We start from the raw sequence: 24,935 nt of genomic DNA on the forward strand, positions 1-24,935 counted from the left end.
AATTGGCTGACCTAGTGGCAATGGTTAGTGCTGCCAAGTCTATAACCTTCACCGATCAGGATTTGCCACCTCAAGGTCGTGATCACATTCATGCCCTCCATGTTACCATTGTCTGCCAGGGCATGAGAATTCCCTCTCCAGACAGCTACCATGTTGGGTTTTGGACCCGAGAATTTCACTCCTTCCCAGCAAGGAATCCTAGCTTATGATAACACCCGAAGAAATGTCATTGGGATTCTTACCGTAGAAATCCTTCTTGGAGGTGAGAAGTTCGAAGTAGACTTCATGGTCCTTGATATCAAAACCTCATTCAATTTGCTGTTAGGCCGCCCTTGGTTGCATAAAGAGGGGGTCATTGCTTCAAGCCTTCACCAGAAGCTAAAATTCATCAAGAACAACAAGATAATCACCGTCAGAGGTGATGAAGATTTGGAAGTCACCCAAATTTCAAAAGAAAAGTCACTCCTTATCACCGGAAAAGATGTCATGCTGAATGGTTTTTCCTTGGAAATTGCACAGATCACTTGTGAAGAAGCAGCAAAAGAAATTTTTCCCATGATCATTTGCACCCTCAACCCCTCAGTCGCCAAAATGATGAAGAGGCAGGGATTTTTCCCTGGAATGGGATTGGGATGGCACCAACAGGGCATGGTGTCGTGGCCTGATGTTGAGCCTATGGAAGGTACTTTTGGCTTCGGATATAAACCTACAAACAAAGAGAAGAACCAGATGAAAGCTAAAATGATGAGAAGAAATGAAATTCGCAGAAATGGGGGTGTGATCTCGATACCTTCGTACTCATTGTCTCTAAACGGGTACTTTACCAGAAGGGGAGAAACCACTCCATACCACGGGTTTGCAGAGCCGTGGTTTGAGCCAGACACGGGAATGATTCTTTTTGGGATTGAAATCTTCTATGACTTGGAAATACCAGAAGAGCCTCTCATCAGTACCATTGCAGAACCCCCTATCGATTGGCAGGACTACCTTACTCCAGGACTCTTGGAGTCCCTCTTTGCAGAACCAACTGAGACCATAGATACACAGGAAGATTGGCAGGATTGCTTGGCTCCAAACCTTCTGAACTCTCTCTTCACAGAAGATTGTCTTATTATTGCAGCGATTGGAGAAGATTCTGCATATGCTAATCCTCAAAGCTTCATTGCCGCAGCTAATTGTGTCCCTTCCAACTGGAGTGCAGATCCTCTCCCTTATCCATTTGTCATTTCTGAAAATTCTGATGTTTCTATTTCTGCTTTTACTTCCATTGTGAATCCTGAGCCTGTTCAGGATAGTTTCAATAAGAATGTACTTGCTTTCGCTTCAATGAAATCTATTTATCAGTATCCTCTTGTGTCTTCTTCTGATATTTGTGCTTCTGATAATGATAATAATCAAAGTGAACAACCTTCCTCGGAGGAGGAGGCCGACGAACCTCCCCTTGAGTTACAGCAACTGCTTAAACAAGAGGAGGAACGCCGAGCCCAGCCTTTAAAAGAAGAAACTGAAGTGATAAATATTGGTACCGAAACACTAGTTAAGGAAATACGAATCGGGAAAACACTAACTTCCATGGAGCGTGAGGAACTAGTGAACCTTCTGCAAGAGTTCAAAGAAGTCTTTGCTTGGTCCTACGAGGACATGCCAGAAATAAGCGAGGAAATCGTCCAACATAAACTTCCATTGGTACCAAGGGTAAAACCAAAAAGGCAGAAACTAAGGAGAATGAAGCCAGAATGGGTTCTAAAAATTAAGGAAAAAGTAACAAAACAGCTCGACGCAGGATTCTTACAAGTGGTGGAGTACCCTGAATGGTTAGCAAACATTGTACCAGTCCCTAAGAAAGATGGCCGAGTGCGAATGTGTGTGGACTTCAGGGATTTGAACAAACCAAGCCCTAAAGATGACTTTCCCTTACCCCATATCGACGTCTTGATCGACAATACTGCTGGCCATGCCTTACTCTCCTTCATGGATGGCTTTTCGGGCTATAATCAAATCAAGATGGCGCCTGAAGACTTGATCAAAACCTCGTTCATCACACAATGGGGCACTTACTGCTATAAGGTGATGCCATTTGGCTTGAAAAATGCAGGAGCTACTTACCAAAGAGCCGCCACCACTCTGTTGCATGATATGATTCATAAAGAGGTGGAAGTATATGTGGATGACATGATTGTCAAAGCAAAAGAAAGGGAAGATCACCTCGGGAATTTGAGAAAATTCTTCCAAAGAATCTTGAAATACCGGCTTCGCCTCAACCCAAGTAAATGTGTTTTTGGTGTTACATCCGGCAAATTGCTGGGGTTCCTAGTCAGCCAGAAGGGGATAGAAGTTGATCCTCAAAAGATTAAGGCAATCCAAGAAATGGCTCCTCCAAGGACATAAAAGGAAATTAGAGGTTTTCTGGGAAGGATCCAATTTCTGAGCCGATTTGTAGCTCACCTAACCTCCACCTGTGAACCTATATTCAAGTTGCTGAAGAAGAATGCATCTAAGGAATGGACAGAAGAATGCCAAGAGGCCTTTGACAAAATTAAACAATGCCTATCTGAACCACCTGTGCTTGCACCAGTAATTTCAGGGCAACCTTTGCTACTATATCTGTCAATCACTTATACAGCTATGGGTTGTATGCTTGCTCAACAAGATCCTGAAACCAAGCATGAAAGAGCCGTCTATTATTTGAGCAAGAAAATGTTGGAATACGAGCAAAAGTACACTTCTTTAGAAAAAACATGTCTAGCACTTGTCTGGGCCACCCAAAGGCTTAGGCATTACCTGCTCTCTCAGAGAGTGATACTTTTGTCTCGAATGGATCCTTTGAAATACCTTTTTGAAAAGCCTGCTCTAACAGGGAGAATCGCTAGATGGTTATTGTTGCTCTCAGAATTCGATATTACCTATGTCACTCAGGAATCTATTAAAGGCAGGGCTGTGGCTGAACAATTAGCAGAGATCCCAATAAAGGAAACTGGTATCTTGAGAACAGACTTCCTAGATGAGCAAATTATGACAATGGAGGAGGAGAGCTATGAACCTAGGTGGACCTTATACTTTGACGGTGCTTCCAACCAAAAGGGGCAAGGAGTAGGGGCATTGCTCATTTCACCCCGGAATGAACATATCCCTCTCGCTGTCAAGCTGCAATTCGAATGCACCAACAACATGGTAGAGTATGAGGCATGTATCGTGGGATTGGAAGCAGCGTTAGCCCTTGGCATTGATGAGCTTGATGCATATGGTGATTCGATGCTGATCATTTGTCAAACCAAAGGGAAGTGGAAAACCAGAGAGGATAGGCTCATCCCATACCATGAATACCTAGATGTTCTTGTGGATCAATTCAAAAACATCACATTTACTTTCTTACCGAGAGCAAAGAATCGATTTGCAGATGCTTTGGCCACATTAGCTTCCATGATAGACATACCCGATGGAAAGAAGATGAGGCCGATAACAATCCAAGAACAGTGGGTTCCTGCTCATTGTGATGTTATAGAAATAACGGCCAGATGTCCGGATGGCCAACCCTGGTTTACAGATATCAAAAACTTTATCTCAGGCCAGGGGCATCCCGCCGAAGCCTCCAGCAAAGAACGGAGAACCCTACAGAAATTAGCCTCCAATTTTGTCATATGCGGAAATGAATTGTATTGTCGGTCTTTTGATGGCATTCAACTCTTGTGTATCACAGAAGATCAGGCTGCTAAGATCCTTGAGGAAACCCATGAAGGTGTTTGTGGCCCGCACATGAATGGAAAAATGCTTGCTAGGAAAATCTTGCGCCTTGGATACTATTGGCCCACAATGGAATCAGATTGTTTTGCATTTGTTAAGAAATGCTATAAATGTCAAGTACATGCCAATCTTATCCATGTACCACCCTCAGAATTGCATTCTCTCACATCACCTTGGCCATTCTCGATGTGGGGCATTGATATTATTGGAAAAATTTCACCGAAATCCTCAAATGGGCATGAGTACATTCTTGTAGCCATCGATTACTTTACCAAATGGGTCGAGGCATCCTCATATGCTTCACTGTCATCAGCATCGGTTGCCAAATTCATCAGAACCAACATTATTTGCAGATATGGGGTTCCACACGAGTTGATCTCAGATAAAGGCTCCCATTTTAAGAAAGAAGTGATTACTCTCTGCCAGGAGTTCAAAATAAAGCACCACAAATCCTCGCCCTATAGGCCACAAACCAATGGAGCTGTCGAAGCCGCAAATAAAAATATTAAGGCCATCCTCAGCAAAATGTCAGAAACTTACAAGGATTGGTCTAACAAGCTTCCATATGCTCTGTGGGCCTACAGAACATCAATTCAAACCTCTACTGGAGTTACACCTTATTCCCTGGTCTATGGGATGGAAGCTGTGTTGCCGGTTGAAATCCACATACCATCGTTGCGAGTACTAATGGAAAGTCAATTACCCGAGACAGAATGGGTAAATGCCAGATATCAAGAGCTAAACATGTTGGATGAAAAGCGACTCAAAGCCTTATACCACACCCAAGGCTACCAGCGCAGAATAGCAAGAGCCTTTAACAAGAAAGTTAAAATCAGAGAATTAGAGGAAGGAGATTTGGTGTTGAAAGCAAACCGGGCACCTACCTCTGACCCTAGGGGCAAGTTCAAACCGAATTGGTCAGGACCATACATTGTGGATCAAATCTTACCTGGAAAAGCCGTCAGACTCCAAGATGAGAATGGTGATATAATGGTCGAACCAACGAACCTTGATCAATTAAAAAGGTTTTATGTTTGAACACCGGAAGGCCTCCTTTGGCCGAATAAAATCCCAAAAATTATGACCCAAAAGAAAGAAGAAAAACCCCATTTTGCAAACTATTTGAGCCTAAAAATTCCTTTCACACCTTGAAACTAGGGGCATCTGCCCTGAACTACGCAAGACCTGATCCCTACACTGGGGTAAGTAGGCAGCCTGGTCAACCCAGGTTCGGTCGCTTAAAAGAAAAAAGAAAAGGTTACTGTACTTGAAACAAGGGGCATCTACCCTGAACTACGCACGACCTGATTCCTACACTAGGATACGTAGGCAACCTGCTCGTTCGGGTTCGGTCGAAATTTGCAAACCTCAAGCCATTTCTTTGTTAAACCTCATTTAACCCATAAGTCCTTCAGGTGAACAGTGTTAAGGTTCTAAAAAAAAAAAAAAAAGGGGAGTCTGCAGACTTGCTAGATTGAAAACTTGCAAGGGCAGTCTAGGCAAAAATTAAGGTCATTCGCCTGCTAAGTTGAAAACCCGAAAGGGCAGCTTAGGCAATAATTAAGGTGCAAGCCCGCTGAATCAAAAACCCGAAAGGGCGATTCAGGCAAAAGCTAGGGCATGCGGTCCGCCGAATCGAAAACCCAGAAGGGCGATTTGGTCATGGTAAGATAAGATCGAAGAAGGCAAAACTTCAAAGCAGCTCTCCAATCCAAATAGTTCAAACAAGCCAACTCTGCATTCTTGTAACTAGGGGAAACGAAACCAAACAATCCGAAAGGAGTTAGTAATAATCTGAGGAGTATTACTGAACTAGCAAAATAAGTACAAATATTTATCTATGGATAAATTCTTCTTTGAAAGGCTTGACCTGCCAAATAAAAAGATATAAATCATTCTCAGAAGCACGAATCATCTCCCCATTTTTGTTGCACTCCAGTGAAAAATTTCTAAAAATCATCTTCAGTGCACTTGCACATCTATTTCCTTATTCTTCTTCCCCCAAAGCTGCGACAAAAGAAGGAAACAAACCAATCTTCTCCAATCATTGCAATAACTCATTAAAACCCAAGAGAAGGAGTCCCAGAAGCAATTAAAAATAGCCGATCAAGTAAAACCCAATCCAGACAGGGTAGATACATGAAAGCAAAATCAGCAGAACCAGCAAAGCCATCAAAGCCCAATCCAGACAGGGCAGTTCACAGTCAAGCAATTCAGCAGAACCAAAAATAATACCGGTTCACTTAATGAACTCCAGATGTGGTTTCCTTGGAAATAATGTACCCCTACATCAACAGAGAATTCAATAAAATCCAAGTTTGTTTCGAAAACTTTTGTAAAATCCGTTTGTGCATTTTTCCGCAGTAACAAGAAACAATCAGTCATTGCAAGATCTCTCAGGATTTAGTACATCCAAGCTATTTTCACCCGGCCATCTAGGCCAATCCTCTTTGATTCCCGTCTCGTTGACCCCCAGTCTCGCTGGCCCTCGTCTCATTAACAGACATGCCTTTTCCGCAGACAGGTCAATTTCGCAGACAGAATCAAATTCCTTTTGGCTCCCGTCTCGCCGACCCCTAGTCCCACTAGCCCTCGTCTCATTAACAGACAGGCCTTTTCCGCAGACAGGTCGATTTCACAGGAAAATTAAATTTTCGTTAAACCCCATCTCACTAATTCAGCTGCACCTCAAAATCTTACCTGAGTTGCACCCACACCCACCTGCGCCTCAAAATCTAACCTGAGTTGCACTCGCACCCGCCTGCACCTCAAAATCTGACCTGAGTTGCACCCGCACCCAGCTGCACCTCAAAATCTGACCTGAGTTGCACTTGCATCTACCTGCACCTCAAAATCTGACCTGAGTTGCACCCGCACCCAGCTGCACCTCAAAATCTGACCTGAGTTGCACCCGCACCCAGCTGCACCTCAAAATCTGACCTGAGTTGCACTTACATCAACCTGCACCTCAAAATCTGACCTGAGTTGCATCCGCACCCAGCTGCACCTCAAAATATGACCTGAGTTGCATCCGCACCCAGCTGCACCTCAAAATCTGACCTGAGTTGCACCCATCACCCACCTGCACCTCAAAATCTGACCTGAGTTGCACCCGCACCCACCTGCACCTCAAAATCTGACCTGAGTTGTACCCACACCCACCTACCCCTATCATCATCATTTCAATCATCCATAATCATCAGCCACGCTTTCATCGTCCCATCTTGCATCATTAGGATAGAAAAGTATGTTGCATAAAAAAATAATAAAATCACAAAAAATTCTGCATTAGTCTGCATTTAGGATTGCATTGTATTGGGGGGTATCGGGTTGTTTTGTTTGGAATATTTCATCAAAATTGCCATAGAAATACAAATTGATACAACACATCGTCCATCTGAATTGGGCTATTGTCAGTTAAAGTTCCACAAAATGAGAATATCTCTTTAGCTTTGGCATGCGGTTACTAGGTAACCTTTGCCAAAGAGGGGCATCTGTAGACACCCTCATTTTGCTACACTTCAACCAACAATAACCTAATATATTGATCCATCGAATTTCACTGGTAAAATATGCATCCTCACATTCCCTGAAAACCAAAATAATAAAGAGATGTACCTGGTAAAACGATTAGATCCGAAAAATTGGAAAAATGCCCTGATTGGTGACTTAGAGTGTTAAATCCATGCAAGAGTCCCTCTATCATGGATTTATATGTTTTAAGGCATTAATATCTCGATCTGACTTTACAGATCATCAATCGAGACAAAATAAGCTAGGGTCACCTCACAGCCCGGACCCTGATTCCATTATGAGACCCGATTTCCGTAAATCGTCAGATCGAGGGCTGATTTTTCAACATGGGTGTCTTTCTTTACTAAGAATTTGTGATCATTTCTTCAAATTAATATCAATCAAGGTCGATCTCAAATTTGGATTAAACATTGGGTCACTTTTATTAAGCAAAAATCCAGTGAAAAGTTACGGATCAAGGCAGGACGAATGAGATCCGTCGAAATTATCCCATTAAATCATCGATAACAAAATATTTTAATATCTTAATTGGCTTTGATATCTTGGTTTAAAGGGTTTAATCGTTGATCCAAGATTGATCGAGTCGGTTGGTTCGTTTGGATCACCGATTTGCCCAATCTCTGGAAAAGTGATTTGCCGATGGAGATCGATGGCTCTCATTGGTCGAAAATTTCAAAATCAGTATTTCTATGGCAATATTAGGCTTAAATGAAAGAGAAAAAATCAGGGATTCCAAAGGCGAAAGAATTATCGGAATCGGATGCCAACATCTCCGGAAAACGACATTTTTTCGTTTTCAAGAGAGTTCTCCCTCCTCACCCTCTCTCTCCTCTCATCACACGTTTTCCCAAGCTTGGGAAAACGTGGCTTGTTTCCTCCTCCCCTTTTGTTTAAAAATTTTGAAATAAGTTTGGGTTAATTTTACAACTTTTGGAAAAGATACATGTATAGCAAGATTTTTGGTTAAAAGATTCACTTGAGGTTGAAAAGGACACATGTCCCCATTTAATTGGAATGATTTGTTGCATTGAGGCTAACTTAGACGTTTTATATTGTTGCCCAAATCATCCCCAATGTATAAAAGGTAGTGAGGGACACATGCCACCTTTTCTTTTCCACCTTTAAATCTTCCCAAATCAAAACTTGCTTGATTTTTCTCCAAGAATACAAGTTTTGGATTATGCAAAAAGAATGTTGCCAAATTTCCCAAGATTCCTCCTACCCACTTGCTTTTCTCTTTCTCACCCTAAAATTGCTAATATTCTCATATCTCTCATATTTTGAGCAACATGTTAAGTGGCATCATCCCAACCATCCAAAACCTCCTAATTATTCCAAATCCAATCACAACCCTACACCTCTTCCCAAACACATTGGTAACTTTTGCCATCCCATTCTCCTATAAATACCCTCTCATCCCACCATCCCAAAAAAACTGAAGAACCCCTCTCTTAGAAAATTCGTCCCTCTCCCTCATCTCTTCAAGGGTTCGGCCATCTTTGCCGGATCGGTTGATTTTATACGTTGGGTGGTAGATATATATCAAAAGCGGTCATTATCAAGCAAGGAATCATCTTCAAGGAATTAACATCAAAGAAAAACACAAAGTGGGTCTTCAAAGAGGTAGGCATTTATTTAAATTCTATGTAGGGTCTGTTTTCATGCATATCTTTTATTTTAAAAGAAAAACCATGTTAGGAAGCATCTAGGATTAATCTTTAATCATATTCTTTTTTATGGTAGACTTTGAAGTTATGCATGTTTCCCTCTTCTCTTAACCCATCTTCTCTTCATTTTTATTTTTCCCTAAGGGTCAACATCTATTCCCTCTCAATCCTAGCCCCAACAGCTTACCCAACCCAACAGACCCCATGCTTAGCCAACTAAACCCAACTCAACCCGACTCCAACCCGGACCTACACCGAAAGCTGAACCCCAAACCCAAGTTGCACGCCCAACCCCGCATCCTAAGCCCGCACCCTAAACACGCACTCCTATGCCACACCCCTAAGCCGTACCAAACCCATGCCCAAACAGCACCCCACTCCATGCCCAATTAGCATCAACCTCACACCCAAATGCTGCCTCCTCAACCATCAACCCAACCCCATTCGGATATCCCATCACATGAGCATCAGCCCTTGTATGAAATATCCATCCCTAACCTAAACATTATTTGACCGAACCCTTTCCTATAGCTTTTGGCCAAACACCACAGCAAGCCATGTCCCCATACCCAAACAGCATGCTCCCCTCCATGTATCCCATCATAATGATGACATCCCATCCAAACCACATACCCCTGGTAGTATGCCCCATACCCCATTATATACATGCCAATTCCCATAATTTCATTCCCATCGGACCCTTGTGCCTCACCCCACAGCCCACGACTATATCATGCCCATGCTCCCATGGCATGCCCCAACAGCCCATGCTCCCCTGACATATATCCAACAGCCTCATGCAATACCCTCTATCCAGATAACATTCTACTATATCCCATCTAACCCAATCCCAAACCAAAGCCAACCTAACCCAAGTTGAGGTTTAACCCAACCCAACCTCACTTGAGCCGTACCCCAAACCCAACCCAGTCACATGCCTAAACTAACCCATTCCAAGCCCATGGCCCACCTAATCCATAATTCCTGACCCACGCCCAACCTAACCCAACCAAACCCAACACCGGTTCAGCCCCAACTCGGACCCACAACCCTACCCCAACCCGGTTCAGCCCCGAATCGGTTCAACCCAATCCAACCAACTCAATCCAATCAAATCCACCGCCCAACCCTTACCCCTACCTATACCCTCACACCTACAGCCCTCGCGCCCTCTCCCCACTCACACAAACAGCGCCCTACCCCTCCCTCATCGCCCAACAGCCCCATTCCCAAGCACGACTTGGGTTCACCCCTAACCAATCCAACCCGAACCGTACCGCCCGAACCCCAACCTGGATCAGCCCGGTCCATCCCAACTCAACCCGACCCTAACTCGTGACCTTAACCCATACAGTTTATTCAAACCAAACCGGATTCCACCCCAACCGTTCCAACCTGGATCTAACCCAAACCCAATCCGACTCATTCTGGTTCAGCCCAAACCCAATCCGACTCAACCAGGGTCAACCCCAACCCACACGGATCAGCCTTTACCTGGTTCAACCCCGTCCCAACCCGGTTCAGCCCCAACCCAACCCGGTTCACCCTGTCCCAACCTGGTTCAGCCCCGTCCCAACCTGGTTCAGCCCCAACCCAACTTGGTTCAACCTGTCCCGACCCGGTTCAACCCCGTCCCAACCCAATTCAGCCCCAAGCCAACCCAGTTCAGCCCCGTCCCAACCCGATTCACGCTGTCCCAACCCGATTCAACCTCGTCCCAATCCGGTTCGGCCCCAACCCAACCCGGTTCAACCTGTCCCAACCCGGTTCAACCCCAACCCAACCCGGTTCAAACCGTCCCAACCCGGTTCAGCCCCAACCCAACCCGGTTTACCTTGTCCCAACCCGGTTCCTCCCCGTCCCAACCCGGTTCAGCCCCGACCTAACCCGGTTCATCCTATCCCAACCCGTTGCAACCCATTCCAACCAGACTTGACTCAACCTACCCGGTCCAACATGGACGCAACGTGAGTCCGGACCGAACCGGATTCAACCCGAGTCACCCCGAGTCAGCCCAAGCCAACCCGAACCTAGAGTGACCCCACCTGAGTCATGCATTTATACCCAACCGAAGTTACACCCTCTTGTTCCAAACCGAATCTCACCCCTAGACCGAACCGAATTGCTTTACCCAATCCTTAACCAAGTGACGCTCCCTTCAAGTTGCACCTCACCACAGCCCAAACCCCATTCACTTGGCCGAATTTCCTAAGCTCATCCGTCGAACCCTCAAATCTAATTCCTCGAATATAGGAGACTCCTTGTCCAATTCTTTGGAGCCCAATTCCAAGTTCCAATCCCAAATCTAAGGTTCTAAGCCAAAGTTCCAGTTCAAGTACCGATCCCGACTCCCAATTCCATCTTCAAGATCCAACCCCCTTCCAATGGAACTACGTGTGGCTTGATCCCCACCATGGGGTACGTAGGCAACTTGGCACTCCCAAGTTCAGTCGCACCTTTCTCCATCCTTCTCGTTCCCCTACACCCTTCTTCATCCCTTCCATTCCCCCATTCACCCTTTCCTTAAACCCTTTTTGCATGTTAGATGTTTCCTTTTTGCTTAGTTGCATGATTAGTTGCATGTTTAGATTTCTTTAATTGTTCTTATCGTCTGCTTAGAATCACATGCTAGTTGTTTCGCTTTGCTCTTTGCATGTTTTAATATTTTGCTTGCTAGTTGCTTTCTTTGCATGATTAGTTGTGTTTGTTAAATTTGGAACTCAAAAGAATTCAAAAATCTTGAAGAATCTAAGAACTCATAATCATCTAAGATGGAAAATCTCAATCTTCCAAAATATAAAGTTCTAGCCTCTAAACTTAGAGATCACACGCTAGGTTCTCAAAATAGAATTCTTAGAATCCAAAGTTCACAAATATGCTAAAAATACAACTTAGGTCCATTGCATTAGATCTAGGTTCATATAGCATAGGTCACTTCACCTCAAATCAACCAATCTAATTAAACTCAAACCAAATCTCATCAATCTCATAAAATGTCAAAAACACTCACATAGGCACATAGGCATGTAGTTGCATGTAGGATGCACTCGTGGCCCGCATGAATCTAAACTGTGAACGGCTAAAAAATTAGAATGCATCTAGGTTAATAAAGTTCACATTCACGCCCTTTGTTAAACCTAAAATAATTAAAGCTTTTAAAAGTTAGGCAAGGTCGGTGCTGTACACTTCGTGCGGTACATCTTCCGACTTCGTAACCAGGTAACTTACCCAGGACTCAAAATGTAGACCAAATTAACAGAGTTAATCATGGGTCCTAGATCCCTAATCTAGGTGGCGACTCTGGTCAGTTGCTTCTTTCGTGAAGTTAGGACTTTTATCCTAAATTTATGAAAAAAGCAATCATATTCAAATCCAATGGACAAATGCGCTATCATCATAAAAACACACACCCTCGTGGGACCATTCCCCCTCGGGACGGGATCCACAACATGCACTTAAACATCAAACACGTTAAAAATACAACACATTTCAACTTGTGTTTGGAATCATCAAAACATAGAAGATTGCCAAGGTGAGAACCATTGGGCTTACACAACTTCATTATTTGTGGTGAAGAATTGTATAGAAGGTCATTTGACAGGATACAGCTTCTGTGTGTTGATGAAGATCAGGCTGCAGAGCTCATAGAACAAATGCATGAAGGTATTTGTGGCCCTCACATGAATGGTAAGATGTTGTCAAGGAAAATCCTAAGACTTGGATTCTATTGGCCTACAATGGAAGCAGACTGCTTCGCATTCGTGAAGAAATGTCATAAATGCCTAGTCTATGCGAATCTTATTCATGTGCCTCCATCCAGCGTTACACTCTTTGACCTCGCCATGGCCATTCTCAGTATGGGGGATTGATATCATTGGCAAAGTTTATCCAAAGTCGTCAAGTGGACATGAGTACATTTTAGTAACCATTGATTACTTCACGAAGTGGATAGAAGCTGCTTCGTATGCTTCCATAACTTCGAATACAGTTGCGAAGTTCATCCGTGCAACTATCATTTGCAGATACGAAGTACCTCATGAGTTGATTTCAGACAATGGATCTCATTTCAAGAAAGATGTAGTGCACCTATGTGAAGGATAAAGCATCACAAGTTGTCTCCCTACAGACCGCAGACCAATAGGGCTGTAGAGGCAGCAAATAAGAACATCACGGTCATAATCAGTAAGATGACCGAGACTTATAAGAACTGGTCGAACAAACTTCCTTTTGCTTTATGCGCTTACAGGGCATCGATCAGATCCTCTATAGGTGTAACTCCGTACTCTCTAGTGTAAGGAATGGAAGTCGTCCTCCCTGTTGAGCTAAGAATCCCGTCTCTAAGGGTAATGATGGAAGCAAATCTGCCAGAGTCTGAGTGGGCAAGAGCCAGACATCAGGAATTACAGATGATAGATGAAAAGAGGCTGAGAGCCTTCTATCACATCCAGGGGTATCAGAGAAGAATCGAAAGGGCCTTCAACAAGGAAGTCTGAGTCAAAGATTTAAAGCCAGGAGATCTTGTCCTGAAATCATACAGGGCACCGGTGTTTGATCCCAGAGGAAAATTCAGGCCAAATTGGTCTGGTCCTTACATTGTTGATGAAGTCCTGCCTGGAAAAGCCGTAAGACTCATCGATGAAAATGGAGAAAAATTAACAGAACCTACAAACCTGGACCAACTAAAGAAGTACTATGCTTAGATACACCACGAGGCCGTCTTTGGTCGATTAGAGCTTAAAAGCCAACAACCTCAAAGTCAAAAATCATTTGCAAACCCTTTGGGCCTAAAAAAAACACCTTCTTTCTTTGATAAACTCAAACCAGGGGCATCTTTTGTGACTTGTGTCATAAAAGATATTGAACCTGAACTACGCCATGACCTGATCCCTTTCTACAGGGTACGTAGGCAACCTAATCAATTCAGGTTCGATCAAATCTTTCAAATCATTGGAAAAGAAAGAAATAAAACAAACAATCTTTGAAACCCCAAATGGGCGAACTATGCGGACCTGATTCCCATTTCTTTGGGGATACGTAGGCAGTCTGGAGGGCCAGATTCGGTCAAAATACATAGACTTTCCAAAGTTTAACATGCGGTTCGCCAAATCAAAAACCTAAAAAGACGATTTGGTCATGGCAGTGACTTTAAAAAGGACAAAACCTCTGAAAGCCAACAAGACTTTCATTTTTTTGGCAGCACTAATCCAAAGTTTGAGTAAGCGCCAGCAAAGATTTTTCTGACACTCTCTAAGCTAGGGGGTTAAGACTAAGTAATCCAAAGGGATAATAACCATGAAGGAAATACCGGAAAGATGAATGAAACACCTTTAAATATGGTTTTCAAAAGATTCTAAGAGTGATAGACTGTACCATTTTAAAACACTTATCAGACTAAGAAGCAGATTCAGTCTTTCTTCGAGTCTAAGTCATAGGTCCGTTGAAGTCCTCATTCATTGCTTGTCAAAGTCCTTTCTCTGTCGAGTCAGTGTCAAGTTCCAGAGTCATGTGTGGGGAAGCCTATATAGTTTAATATCTCTCACAAAGCTGGGGTAACAAGAAGCAAGAAGGCGAAAGTGAAAATGATGAATTTGTGTCTCCTCAAGTGTGATACGAAGCAGAACGGAGTTCAGAAGATGATGAACCTTCTAGTCCATCTGGGAGGCTTTCAAGTCCATATGAGATGGCAGAGATCATCGGAAATGAGAGGAGATTGTCATACAGATACAGTCTGTTGTAAACCTGAAATCCTTGTAACTTCAAACATTCATTCATGAAAGCCTTCTATTGTTCCCTGTTACTTTTTGCTTTCTTATGAATTTGTCATGAAAGTTAAATCAAACTAGGGGCATCTTTTATGCCCTGAACAATCAGGTCATAAAAGATATCAAGTGAGCAATGATAATTGAGATGGATATTCTCAACAAATGAAAATAAGAGGAGCTTGAACATAGTCTTTAAATTCAACTCCTCAGTCAAATTCCTTTGAGAGTCTATCTCAGCAATTCCCTGAGAGTCTTTCTCATCATTTCATTGAGAGTCTGCCTCATTATCCCCAGAGGAGTTTCTACTCACAAATGAAGTTTGTAATCAAACCAAGCATTCGAACCCAACCAAATTCTCCCTGAGAGCATCCACCCCGAGTGAAGAAACCAAACTCTCCCCGAGTGAAGAAATCGAATTATCCCAGAAAGCATCTGCCCCGAGCGAAATACCATACTCTCCTTGAGAGCATTCGCCCCAAGCGTAAAACTAAATTTCTTCCTGAGAGCATTCGCTCCAAGCGTAGAACCCAATTTTTCTATGAAAGTATTCGCTCCAAGCGTAGAAACCTAAAATTCCAAGGGTGGTCCCGAGTACGGCAACTATGAGGAGTGAAAATTAATTAGGATCCTATCAAGTTTTAATCTTTTGAAAACTCAAACCTAAATTGGAAATTAAGAGATCAAAATGAAATTCAATTACACAAGTTAAATCTAGAGGTGCAATGCAAAATAAAGAGCTAGAGTTCAAGAGAGAGTGCACCCGAGATTTAAAGTGGTTCGGTCCTCAAAACGCGAGGCCTACTCCACTCCACCAACAAAGACCTGTTGATGGCTTCACTAAGTGATCTTCTTAACTTCGGCGAAGATCGGTGCTGATTACAAATTCCGATTACCTTTAACCTTGGTGGCAATCTTCACCACGGAGAGTGGGCTACGCTTCTCCGAACACTCGCCCGGATACAATTTCTTGAATAAGAAAGAAAGAACAAAAATCCCTCACAAGGGTTTACAACTTTGTAGAAGATGTACAAATATAGCCTAAAGATCCAAATCCTAATCTTAGATGATGAGAGGCATAAACAAGTTTGATTCACTCTAAAGATGTTCAAGTAGGTTTTTAGAGTGTTAGGATTAATGGTCTTGAAGTTTAGAATGCCCATATATATAGGAAAACCAAAATATGACCGTTCAATGGCATTGTGGTAATTCCAGCAAAATTCCCAACGGCTCAAAATATGACCGTTACAGTGTTCTCGGAGTTCCGAGAAAAAATCTCGGAGTTCCGGGAATACAAACAGAAGATGAAAAAAAGTCTACTGGACCATTTCTCGGAGTTCCGAGAATATTTCTCGGAGTTCCGAGAAGCCTATGAAGAGCAGATTTTCACTTCATGTTTTTGGGCTTCCAACTTAACACCAAGTTGGGATTGCTATGAGGGTTCCAAGGTGTTGGAACACCACAAAGACAATCACATATAAATTTTGGGTGTGTGTTTATTTTCTTAGTTATGCCTCTTAAAATCTAAAACTAAGATTGAATTTTATACAATCTAAATTGACTTTGATCTTCAATGCGATTCATCAAGTCTTCATTTGTCTTGGATCTTCGATGTCTTTGGCCTTCATAAGCGGTCCAATGCGAGCTTCTTTGGCCTTAATCCAAGCAATGATGTCTTTAAGCAATTATGATCTACAACTTAGACAATCAAACACATTAGTGATCATAAATCACTTGTGTATTGGAATCATCAAAATAAGATGGGAATTGCCAAGGTGGGAACCATTGGGCTTACAAAACCAAATTCTCTCCAAGAGCATTCGCTCCAAGTGTAGAACCAATTTTTCCTTAAGAGTATTCGTCCCGAGCATGGAATGAAATTTTTCTTGGTAACATTCGAGCGTAAAGCCAAATTTTTCTTTAAAAGTATTTGCCCCGAGCATAGAACCAAAATTTATTCCTTGAAAGTATTCGCCCCGAGCATAGAACCAAATTCTTCCTAAGAGTATTCGCCCCGAGCGTTAAACCAAATTTTTCTTGGTAACATTCGCCCAAAGCATAGAAAGAACCAAAGTCTCTTTGAGAACATCTTTGAGAGCATCAAGCAAGCAACCAAAACCCTTCCATTCAAGACCCCTGAGGCATCACTTCCTTCCAACAATTCGATCTTTTCAAAATCATTTTCTTCATTCTGTTCCTTTTCAATCAATTTTGGGCCTATCAAAATGTGTTGTCTGTTCAGCTTTGACATTCGCGCGACAACCACCCTCTGCCAAAGAGGGGCATCTGTAGACACCCCATTTTGACCGTGCCCTAAACCCTCCAATTTTGTGCAAAAATCCACCAAATCAGAGATTTATGACCTCAAATTGTACCCTAAGCAGGTTAGGGTCCCACCAAGGTCCCTGCGAAATTTCATCAAAATTCGAGCACGTTTGCCTAGCAAACGAGCCTAAATAATGTGTGTAGTGCAATGCAGAAGGGGGGTGAGTTTATCCTGAGAGGGGGGGCGACTTTATCCTGGAACGGTGCGATCTAAATCCGAATGGGACACGATTGTCCGCGCTTTATCAAATTCTCGCGTCAACCGCGCGTCTCATCAAATGGTAGTGTAAATATCAACATCCAAAAATCACCTATAAATACCAAATTAATCTTCATTTGTCAAAAAAGAGAGGGTTTGCTATCTTAATCAGAGAGAGAGAGAGAAAAGAAGAGCACCGAAACCTTAAACCTTCTGTAATTCTTCTTCTTCGGTGAATCCACCAGCGAATTCAAGCTCCGGCTGACCTCCAATCAAGCTTTCCTTATAATGATCCGGCTGTTTTAACCTTCCTTTGAGCCCTAGAATCTCTAATCTTCTCTGGAAATCCTCATTTTCTCATCTCATGCCCTAGATCCGGTCATCTCTTACTCAGATCCGATCAATTCCTTTTCACTATTCGAATTTTGTTTTAGATCTACTTTTGCCTTTATCAAACCTAGAAATCTTTAGATCGGAAGTTTTAGCTTTGAAATTCTTGGATGTGTAATCTTTTAGCTTTGAAATTTTAACAAAGAGTGAGAGATCTGTAAGAGAGAGTAAGAAACTTTGAGATTTTTGTTAAAATCTGGAAGAAAGGAAAAAAGGGAGCTCAAAATCAGTTGGGGTGTTCAGACCTGGAAGAAATTCCGTAAGATTTTGAGAATTGGAAGTAAGTAAAGAGGGAGAATCGAGCTTAGGTAAAATCACAAGGTCATATGGACAATTCAAGTTCGTCATTTTCTGCTAAAGACCAGGTAATTCTCATTTTTTTTTTATTTCTCTATGCTTATTCCTTGCATTTTGCATGATCATGATTCAAGATCATTCAGTTTTGGTTTTGAAAATTAATAGTGGATATGTGTTTTATTGTGTGCACGAACTACTCTATTAAATGCCTCAAAGTATTAAATGTTCCTGTCATGCTGAGTTTTTTTTTAGGATTTGTTTTAGATATGCATCACCAGCTCAGTTTTCCTTTGTTATTCATATTCTGCCTTGATCTCCATAATTGATTCTGTGAGAATTTTGATTTCCGTGCTTAGTGGGAATTGTTCTTTGGTTATTGCTGTGTTTGTGCAGCTTGCCTTGAATTGGTTGCTTGAAATGGTTTTTATGCCTTAGATAAGAGAACACGAATTATGGAATGATTTCTTATTTGATACAGTTGCATTATGAGATATAATATTTAATGACTTAAAATGCATGTTAGAAATCATCTCTGATGGTGTTATTTAAAGGAATGATCAATGTTGGTTTGGCTATAGTACATAGTTACCTGTACCTAGTTTGTCTCTTATTGCTTCATTTTTCTATTGTTAATAAAGAGCAAATACTGGTATAGTTAGGCTTTAGACAGAGTTTCAACCTTAATTGTAGTAGAACTGACCTTAACAATGTTTTAGCTTGGGAATCCTTATGATGATGTGATAGTGTAGAGTTCTAATGTTCTGTATTCTACTGTTAGGATATGAAGAAAATGTAGTTCATGTTAAATCAGAAATGAGGCAGTTCCAGTGAGCTTTGCTTTCATTACTTATGGCTGGTTTTAGGAGTGAACCCTTTCATTTTTTTTTATCTTTTTGGGTCAATTTAATAACCTTGGTTTGTTTCCCTCCCGATCCCTCATTAAATAGCCATCACTCAAATGTGGGCGGCATGAGATTGACATCCAAAGTTTTGTGTTAGTAGACTTGTGCACTTGATTTGTGGGGCATTTCATTGCAGTTATGAGATAATTGAATAGCCATCTAAGAGAGGTTCTTTGTTAGTCACTCTATCGATCTCATTGCAGTTATGAGATAGTTGAATAAACATGTAAGATAGGCTTTTGTTTTTTTGAAAAATATGCGATAGAGGCTTTGATAGTCAGTTAGTCACTCTCTTGTTCTTCTCGCTCTTTCTCTCTTCTTCTACTTTTCTTGCAACAAAAAAAGTAAAAATATTGATTAATAAGAGACTGGAAAATGCAAGAAAAAGACGACTTTCCTAACTAAAGAGAGTAACAATCACCTACAATCTAGCTTAAAAATGACAACTTTATAATGTAATGGTTGTAGTGAATCTGAGCTGTTGTATGGGACCAATCAGAGCTTTCAGGCGTGCCTCATTGCATGGGACCAATCCAAGGTGGTTGGACAAAGAGAAAAAAAAGTGCAACGTTCTTCTTGATACCCCCTAGTATGAACTAGATATCTATATTATTGTATTGAATAGTAGATAATAGTTTTAGGGCTGCTTTGGATGTCACAAAAATGAGACCTTATTTGCAAATAAAATTATCTTAAGTTTGTAGAATGCTGGCTACAGAGAAAGGTCTATCTACAGAAGCAAGGTCTGCTTATGCACCTCAAACACGCATACATGTCTCCAAGGTTCTGAAAATCGGAAGTGAATCGTAAATCGTAACAGGGTTCGAATTGTAAATCATAAGATTTTTTTTTTTCATATTTATATATAAAGACGAGAAAAGCTACTGAAAATATAAAAAGGTCAGAAACAAGAATAAACTGAGTAATTATCTGTTTTCCATTCAAAAGCATTAAATTAAATATAAAATTCTATGATTAGTAAAGCAAAGCACAAACTATATTCATGATACAATGAATCACTAAACAAAATACAAAATATTCATCAAACAATAAATTCCATATTGCAATCACAATCAGTTCTCAAAATCCAAAACAAATAGTACCTAAATAATTGAGTTTGCAGTTAGCATTCCTCTTTAAGTTAATCTTATTTACAAATGGGATAATAACACCTCTCCTTCGAAGCCATTAACTATATTATTTCTAAAACTATTATTATCATTATTTTCTAATAATCATATATATATATATATATATATATATATATATATATATATATATGTATGTATGGGGAAACGTTTTCTGCGCGATACCTCAGATAAGTTATCTGAGCAAGAGCTAAAACAATCACGTGGGCCCACATTGTTTGGATGATCCAAAGCATTCATTTGGATAGTCCAAAGATCGATAGAGTGTGAACAAAAAATCTGCTCCAGAGGATTATCCTAACCCTTCGATTTGTGGAGGTTAAAGTGGATGGATATAAACCTCCACAAATGTGTTCATTTTTAACCTCCAAAAATCGAAGGGTTAGGATGATCCTATGGAGCTGATTTTTTGGAAGGGCCTATCAAATGCAACCTTTGGATCATCCAAACAATGTGGGCCCACATGATTTTATGAGCTCTTGCTCAGATAACTTATTTGAGGTATCGCGCAGGAAACGTTTCCCCGTATATAACTTCAATACAATTTGCATATAAGATTGTAGACAAATAATTCTCACGGGTAGCCAAAGAGGCCCTAACTAAATCCATTGTTTTACATTAGAATAAGGATTTGGATACATGATAAAGATTTGCATTCTATTATTGATACTTTTATCGCTCTTAATAAAGTTTTTTTCTCTTGTTCTGTTTCATATTGAATACTGAGTAGTGCTTATTGTTGCTATATTAGGAACTTCTCGGCCCAATTCCTGAAGGGTTTGATGACTACTTTGCAAGTTGATTTCCAAAATTATTAATTGAAGTTTATAAAGTTGTATATAAATACTGCATGGAAGAGCAATGCTTTGAGAAATATTTTAGAAGAAATAGTGACTATCTATCTCATGGTGAGTTCCAACATCCAGGTTCCTAACTGAATATGACAACCATGTATAATCTTGTACATTTAAGGTTCATAAGTGATTTAATTGTAACTGTATATTATTCACTAAAAAGTTTCTTGTAACAATACTGTACTTATATATCGAACCTGCTAATGTTATAAATTTGATCAATGTTCTATTACCACCTTTATTAGAATAATAGTATCTTCTGTATCTTCAGCTTTGTTTGGTTGTTCTTGTTAGATTATCATGCTCATTTTTTTTCAATTGGATATGGAGTTCAAACTGAGATTTGTTTCAAGGCATCGTCTTCACTAAATATTGAACATTTTTTGTTTGTTTGCTAATGTATTATAGTTAAGAACCTTAATGTTTGAATCTCATTAAGATGGTTGACTCTCTTGTACCGTTCACAACTTGCAGAACTCCTCAAATCTGATGGTAAGGATTGTCCAGATTGTCCATGACTTTTAGCTCTGGCTATAAGAACTGCAAAATTCATGTGCTGGGCAGTATAAATAGTTGGTACCCTGGATTCACTGATTCAAGGATCAGTTCATATGGTTTTACTTGTGCTGACATCTGAAACACAACCATGTTTACAAGGGACCATATTCTCTCTTCTTGACTAGTAATGCACTTTGTGGGATTTAATGTTGATTCTTCTGAGACCATGACTTTGACATTGGCTGGTAGCGGTACTGCATGAGTAGGAGGAAGTGATTTGTTGCTACATTGGACCATTTTCTCTTCCTCCAACAAGTTCTACACAGTTTCAAAACTCCCATGCATCTTCATGGACTCCCCTGAGTCAACCCCCTTTTACCTTGGCCGCATTTTACCCTTCAAAGTCAATCATTGCACCCTACATTGGACTCAAGTTATGCCCGCGTCAACTGAACAATGACCGTGTCTTGCCGAGTCGAATAAGATTTACTTTGTCCGGTTTTTGAGTCGCAACCGCATTTTGAAACACTGGTTCTGCATGACATGCTCAAGTGTACTGCACTTGTCCATCAAATATGTCGGGCTTAGTGCTATGCACATATTCTATTGGGATTATATCCTGTAGGGAGGGGATCTGTCGGCGCTTTTGGTTGCGACAGGATGAGCTGCAATTTGCCTTAAAATGGAGACTAAGTTGCAATTTGCGCTTTTGGTTGCGGCAGGATGAGCTACAGGATTATATCCTGTAGGGAGGGGATCTGTCCCAACTGATCATTACTGAGCCCATATTGCCCCAATAACCCCACATATATCCTAATGGGTCTTCAAGCTTCTTGTTCTATCTTATTTTTTTCATATCCTTTACTTTGAGCTTTTTTGGTAACCTGACATTTGGGAAGAGACAGACCCTTGGGCTAGATCTTTCAGATGCTCATCTGTGCCATTCATCTTCTTAAAGGGTCTCTAGAAATCAGGAAGAGGACTACCAACTGACCTAGATCATTGCCGAATAAGACGGGATGACTCCTCTTTTGGGAGGGGTGGAGACTGTATTACACCTCGAGGGAGAAATAGTTTTCCTCCCCATTTGGATTGCCAGACAATCTCTCTCATAGATTTTTTTTTACTTGGGAGAATTTTATCTTCCCATGATTTAGTGGGACAAGATATGATTATGGTTAATTTAGAGGGATATTATCAATTATCGAAGGTCACTAGGCCCTGTTTGGATTGCAAGAAAAACATTTCTGATGGAAAAAATGTGGAGATTTCTTCCCCAGCTATTTAGAGGGAAAAAAAATGATTGTTGCTCATTTGGACTGATATTATTCTATATTGTAAATCCCTCTAAATAAAATTTGAATTAGTGGGTAAAAAATGTCGGTTCCAATTATCTTTTTAGTGGGTAAAAAGTAAGAAATTTTAGAGAAAAAAAATTTCCTTTTCAAACTTTTGCACAAAATTCTTGCGATCCAAACAGGGCCTGGTGTGGTTTGGATTACAAAAAAAAACATTTCGGATAGAAATTTATCAGTGTCACTCTAGGCTACTAAAATTAGCACTACCATGTTTGATAATTGAACTAATTCATCTTGTCTTTTCTTTTTTAATTGACTTTTGAGAGCTTTTTGGGAATTGTAATGACCTTTGACAGCTGTTAAATAATAAAAGACAAGGTGAATTAGTGCAATTACCAAATGTGACAGTGCAAACGTCAATAGACCTCTTGTTACCGTCATTTTTATAAAAACTTTCATTTTTTTCGAGGCAAAATTATTATCGAAAATTTGAGGAATGATAGAGGCAAGGGCACTCTTGCACAAAGAACCGAAAAAGGGCCCTTGATTGGATCCATGTCATTTTCGGTGACTTTTTAAACTTCTTTGGGAATGTAAAATCAGTTACACTTAATGAAGTGGATCCAATCGAGGGCCCCTTTTCCAGCTCTTTATTCAAGGGCGCCCTTGCCTCTATCATTCCTCTGAAACATGTGCCACATTGGCATGATCACTTTGCAAGGTTTTGAGTTTAAAAAGTGGTAACCCCACTTTTCTTGGCCGCACATGTGCCACATTGGCATGATCGAGTATGTTGATCTGACCGGAGACCACAAATCCGGCCCATTTCTATTGACCCCATCTTGATTGGATGATCCTAGCCATTTGATCCGTCAAGCCTAGTTTTTCCTTCAGCCAAGAAAAGCTAAAACCATTGATTTTCCTAAGCCTTGACTTGCAAATGATATGTGCGTTCAGCATGAGACTAGAACCATGTGGGTTGACTCGTGCTGGCCTACAAGATCAACAGTCTCAAATACACGTCCCCTTGTGGGACCCAAAAATTGATTGTTAGAATTTTAATCGGATCAATTCTAACAATCAATTCACGATCGCCCAATTAACGGACGAGATGAAAACTGTAATATGCAAAAATCACTGGCAGATCACCCAATCGACGAACGAGATGAAAACAATTTTCAGCAAATTCTCATATATGAACTGTCTGATTTGCGTAACCATAAAAAAAGATCATTAAAGGAGTGTGAGCCATTATTAAAACATTATAAAGTTAATGATTTCCACCAAGAATTTGATCGCGAGGTCACGCTAATTCACGATTCCGTGGATAATGGAATCATTTGAAATATAACTTATTATAAAATAGGACTTAGAGCTATTGTGCACCCCTAATTCACGATTCCATGGATAATGGAATCAAGAAGGGTCCTATTCCGCCTCTCTGCCTCACCATTTTTTTGGGTGTGTGTATGGCATGGAGGTTTGGTGGACGATCCCATTATCCATACAAAATTGATCGAACAAATCAAACGTATATTCTCCACCCCTATCAATCCTTAAGATTTTAATCTTTCTCTCTAATTGGTTCTCAACCTCTAACTTATAGCGCCTGAACATGTCCAACGCTTCGTATTTACGAGTTATAAGGTATACATAACCGTATTTGGAGAAATCGTCTATAAAAGTGATGAAATAATGGGAACCGTTCTTAGCCCTTACACTCATAGGCCAACATATGTCAGAGTGGATTATTTCTAATAAATTTTCAATTCTCTTAGCTTTAGGGAAGGGTTTTCTACTCGCTTTTCCTGACACACATGACTCACAGGTGGGGTAATCAATGGCATTTAGTCGTCCAAGTTAACCGTCCTTAGCTAACCTGGACATACGATCCTTACTAAAGTGTCCCAATCTTGATGCCACAATTTGGAAGCATCAATAATATTAAATGATTTATTCACACATAATATTTAAATTCATTCATTGATTAGAACAAATAGAATCCAATCGAAATAAATTATCACAAATGAAACCCCAACCATATAAAGTATTGTTTTTACGAATAGAAACCCTATCGCCTAAAAACTTCAATTCAAATCCATCTCTAACTAGTCCTAAAATCGGAATCAGATTTCTCATGCCAGTAGAGTAAAGAGTATCATGAAGAACTAAGGTGAGGCCAATGCGTGTCTGAAGGTGGTAGGTGCTTACTCCAAGCACATCCTAAGCCACAATATTTCCCATGTATAAATGGTGAACTCCCTTGGTGATTGGGTGGAAATCTACGAATCCACTCCTATCCCACGTCATGTTCTTTGCTGCC

At 40.8% G+C, this 24,935-nt stretch overlaps 2 protein-coding genes and 1 long non-coding RNA gene across 3 annotated transcripts; all 3 read left to right on the forward strand.

Annotated features, from left to right (window-relative positions):
- Positions 1-285: 285 nt before the first annotated feature.
- On the forward strand, positions 286-2,388 carry LOC143863342 (uncharacterized). Its single transcript, XM_077374025.1, has one exon. It carries the CDS (start codon positions 286-288, stop codon positions 2,386-2,388), a length of 2,103 nt encoding a protein of 700 aa, XP_077230140.1.
- A 237-nt stretch (positions 2,389-2,625) lies between these two features.
- LOC143863343 (uncharacterized) lies at positions 2,626-14,679 on the forward strand. The gene is made up of 3 exons (XM_077374026.1): positions 2,626-3,929; positions 4,095-4,639; positions 14,561-14,679. Exons 1-3 carry the CDS (start codon positions 2,626-2,628, stop codon positions 14,677-14,679), a joined length of 1,968 nt encoding a protein of 655 aa, XP_077230141.1.
- A 2,701-nt stretch (positions 14,680-17,380) lies between these two features.
- Positions 17,381-22,556, forward strand: LOC143863889 (uncharacterized). The gene is made up of 2 exons (XR_013241021.1): positions 17,381-17,980; positions 21,291-22,556. It is a non-coding gene; the product is annotated as an uncharacterized LOC143863889 (long non-coding RNA).
- Positions 22,557-24,935: the final 2,379 nt, after the last annotated feature.

This window comes from Tasmannia lanceolata, unplaced genomic scaffold, assembly GCF_043159265.1.
Source record: "Tasmannia lanceolata isolate RefF3 unplaced genomic scaffold, GAP_Taslan_0.1 ptg000044l, whole genome shotgun sequence".
Taxonomy (NCBI): Eukaryota; Viridiplantae; Streptophyta; class Magnoliopsida; order Canellales; family Winteraceae; genus Tasmannia; species Tasmannia lanceolata.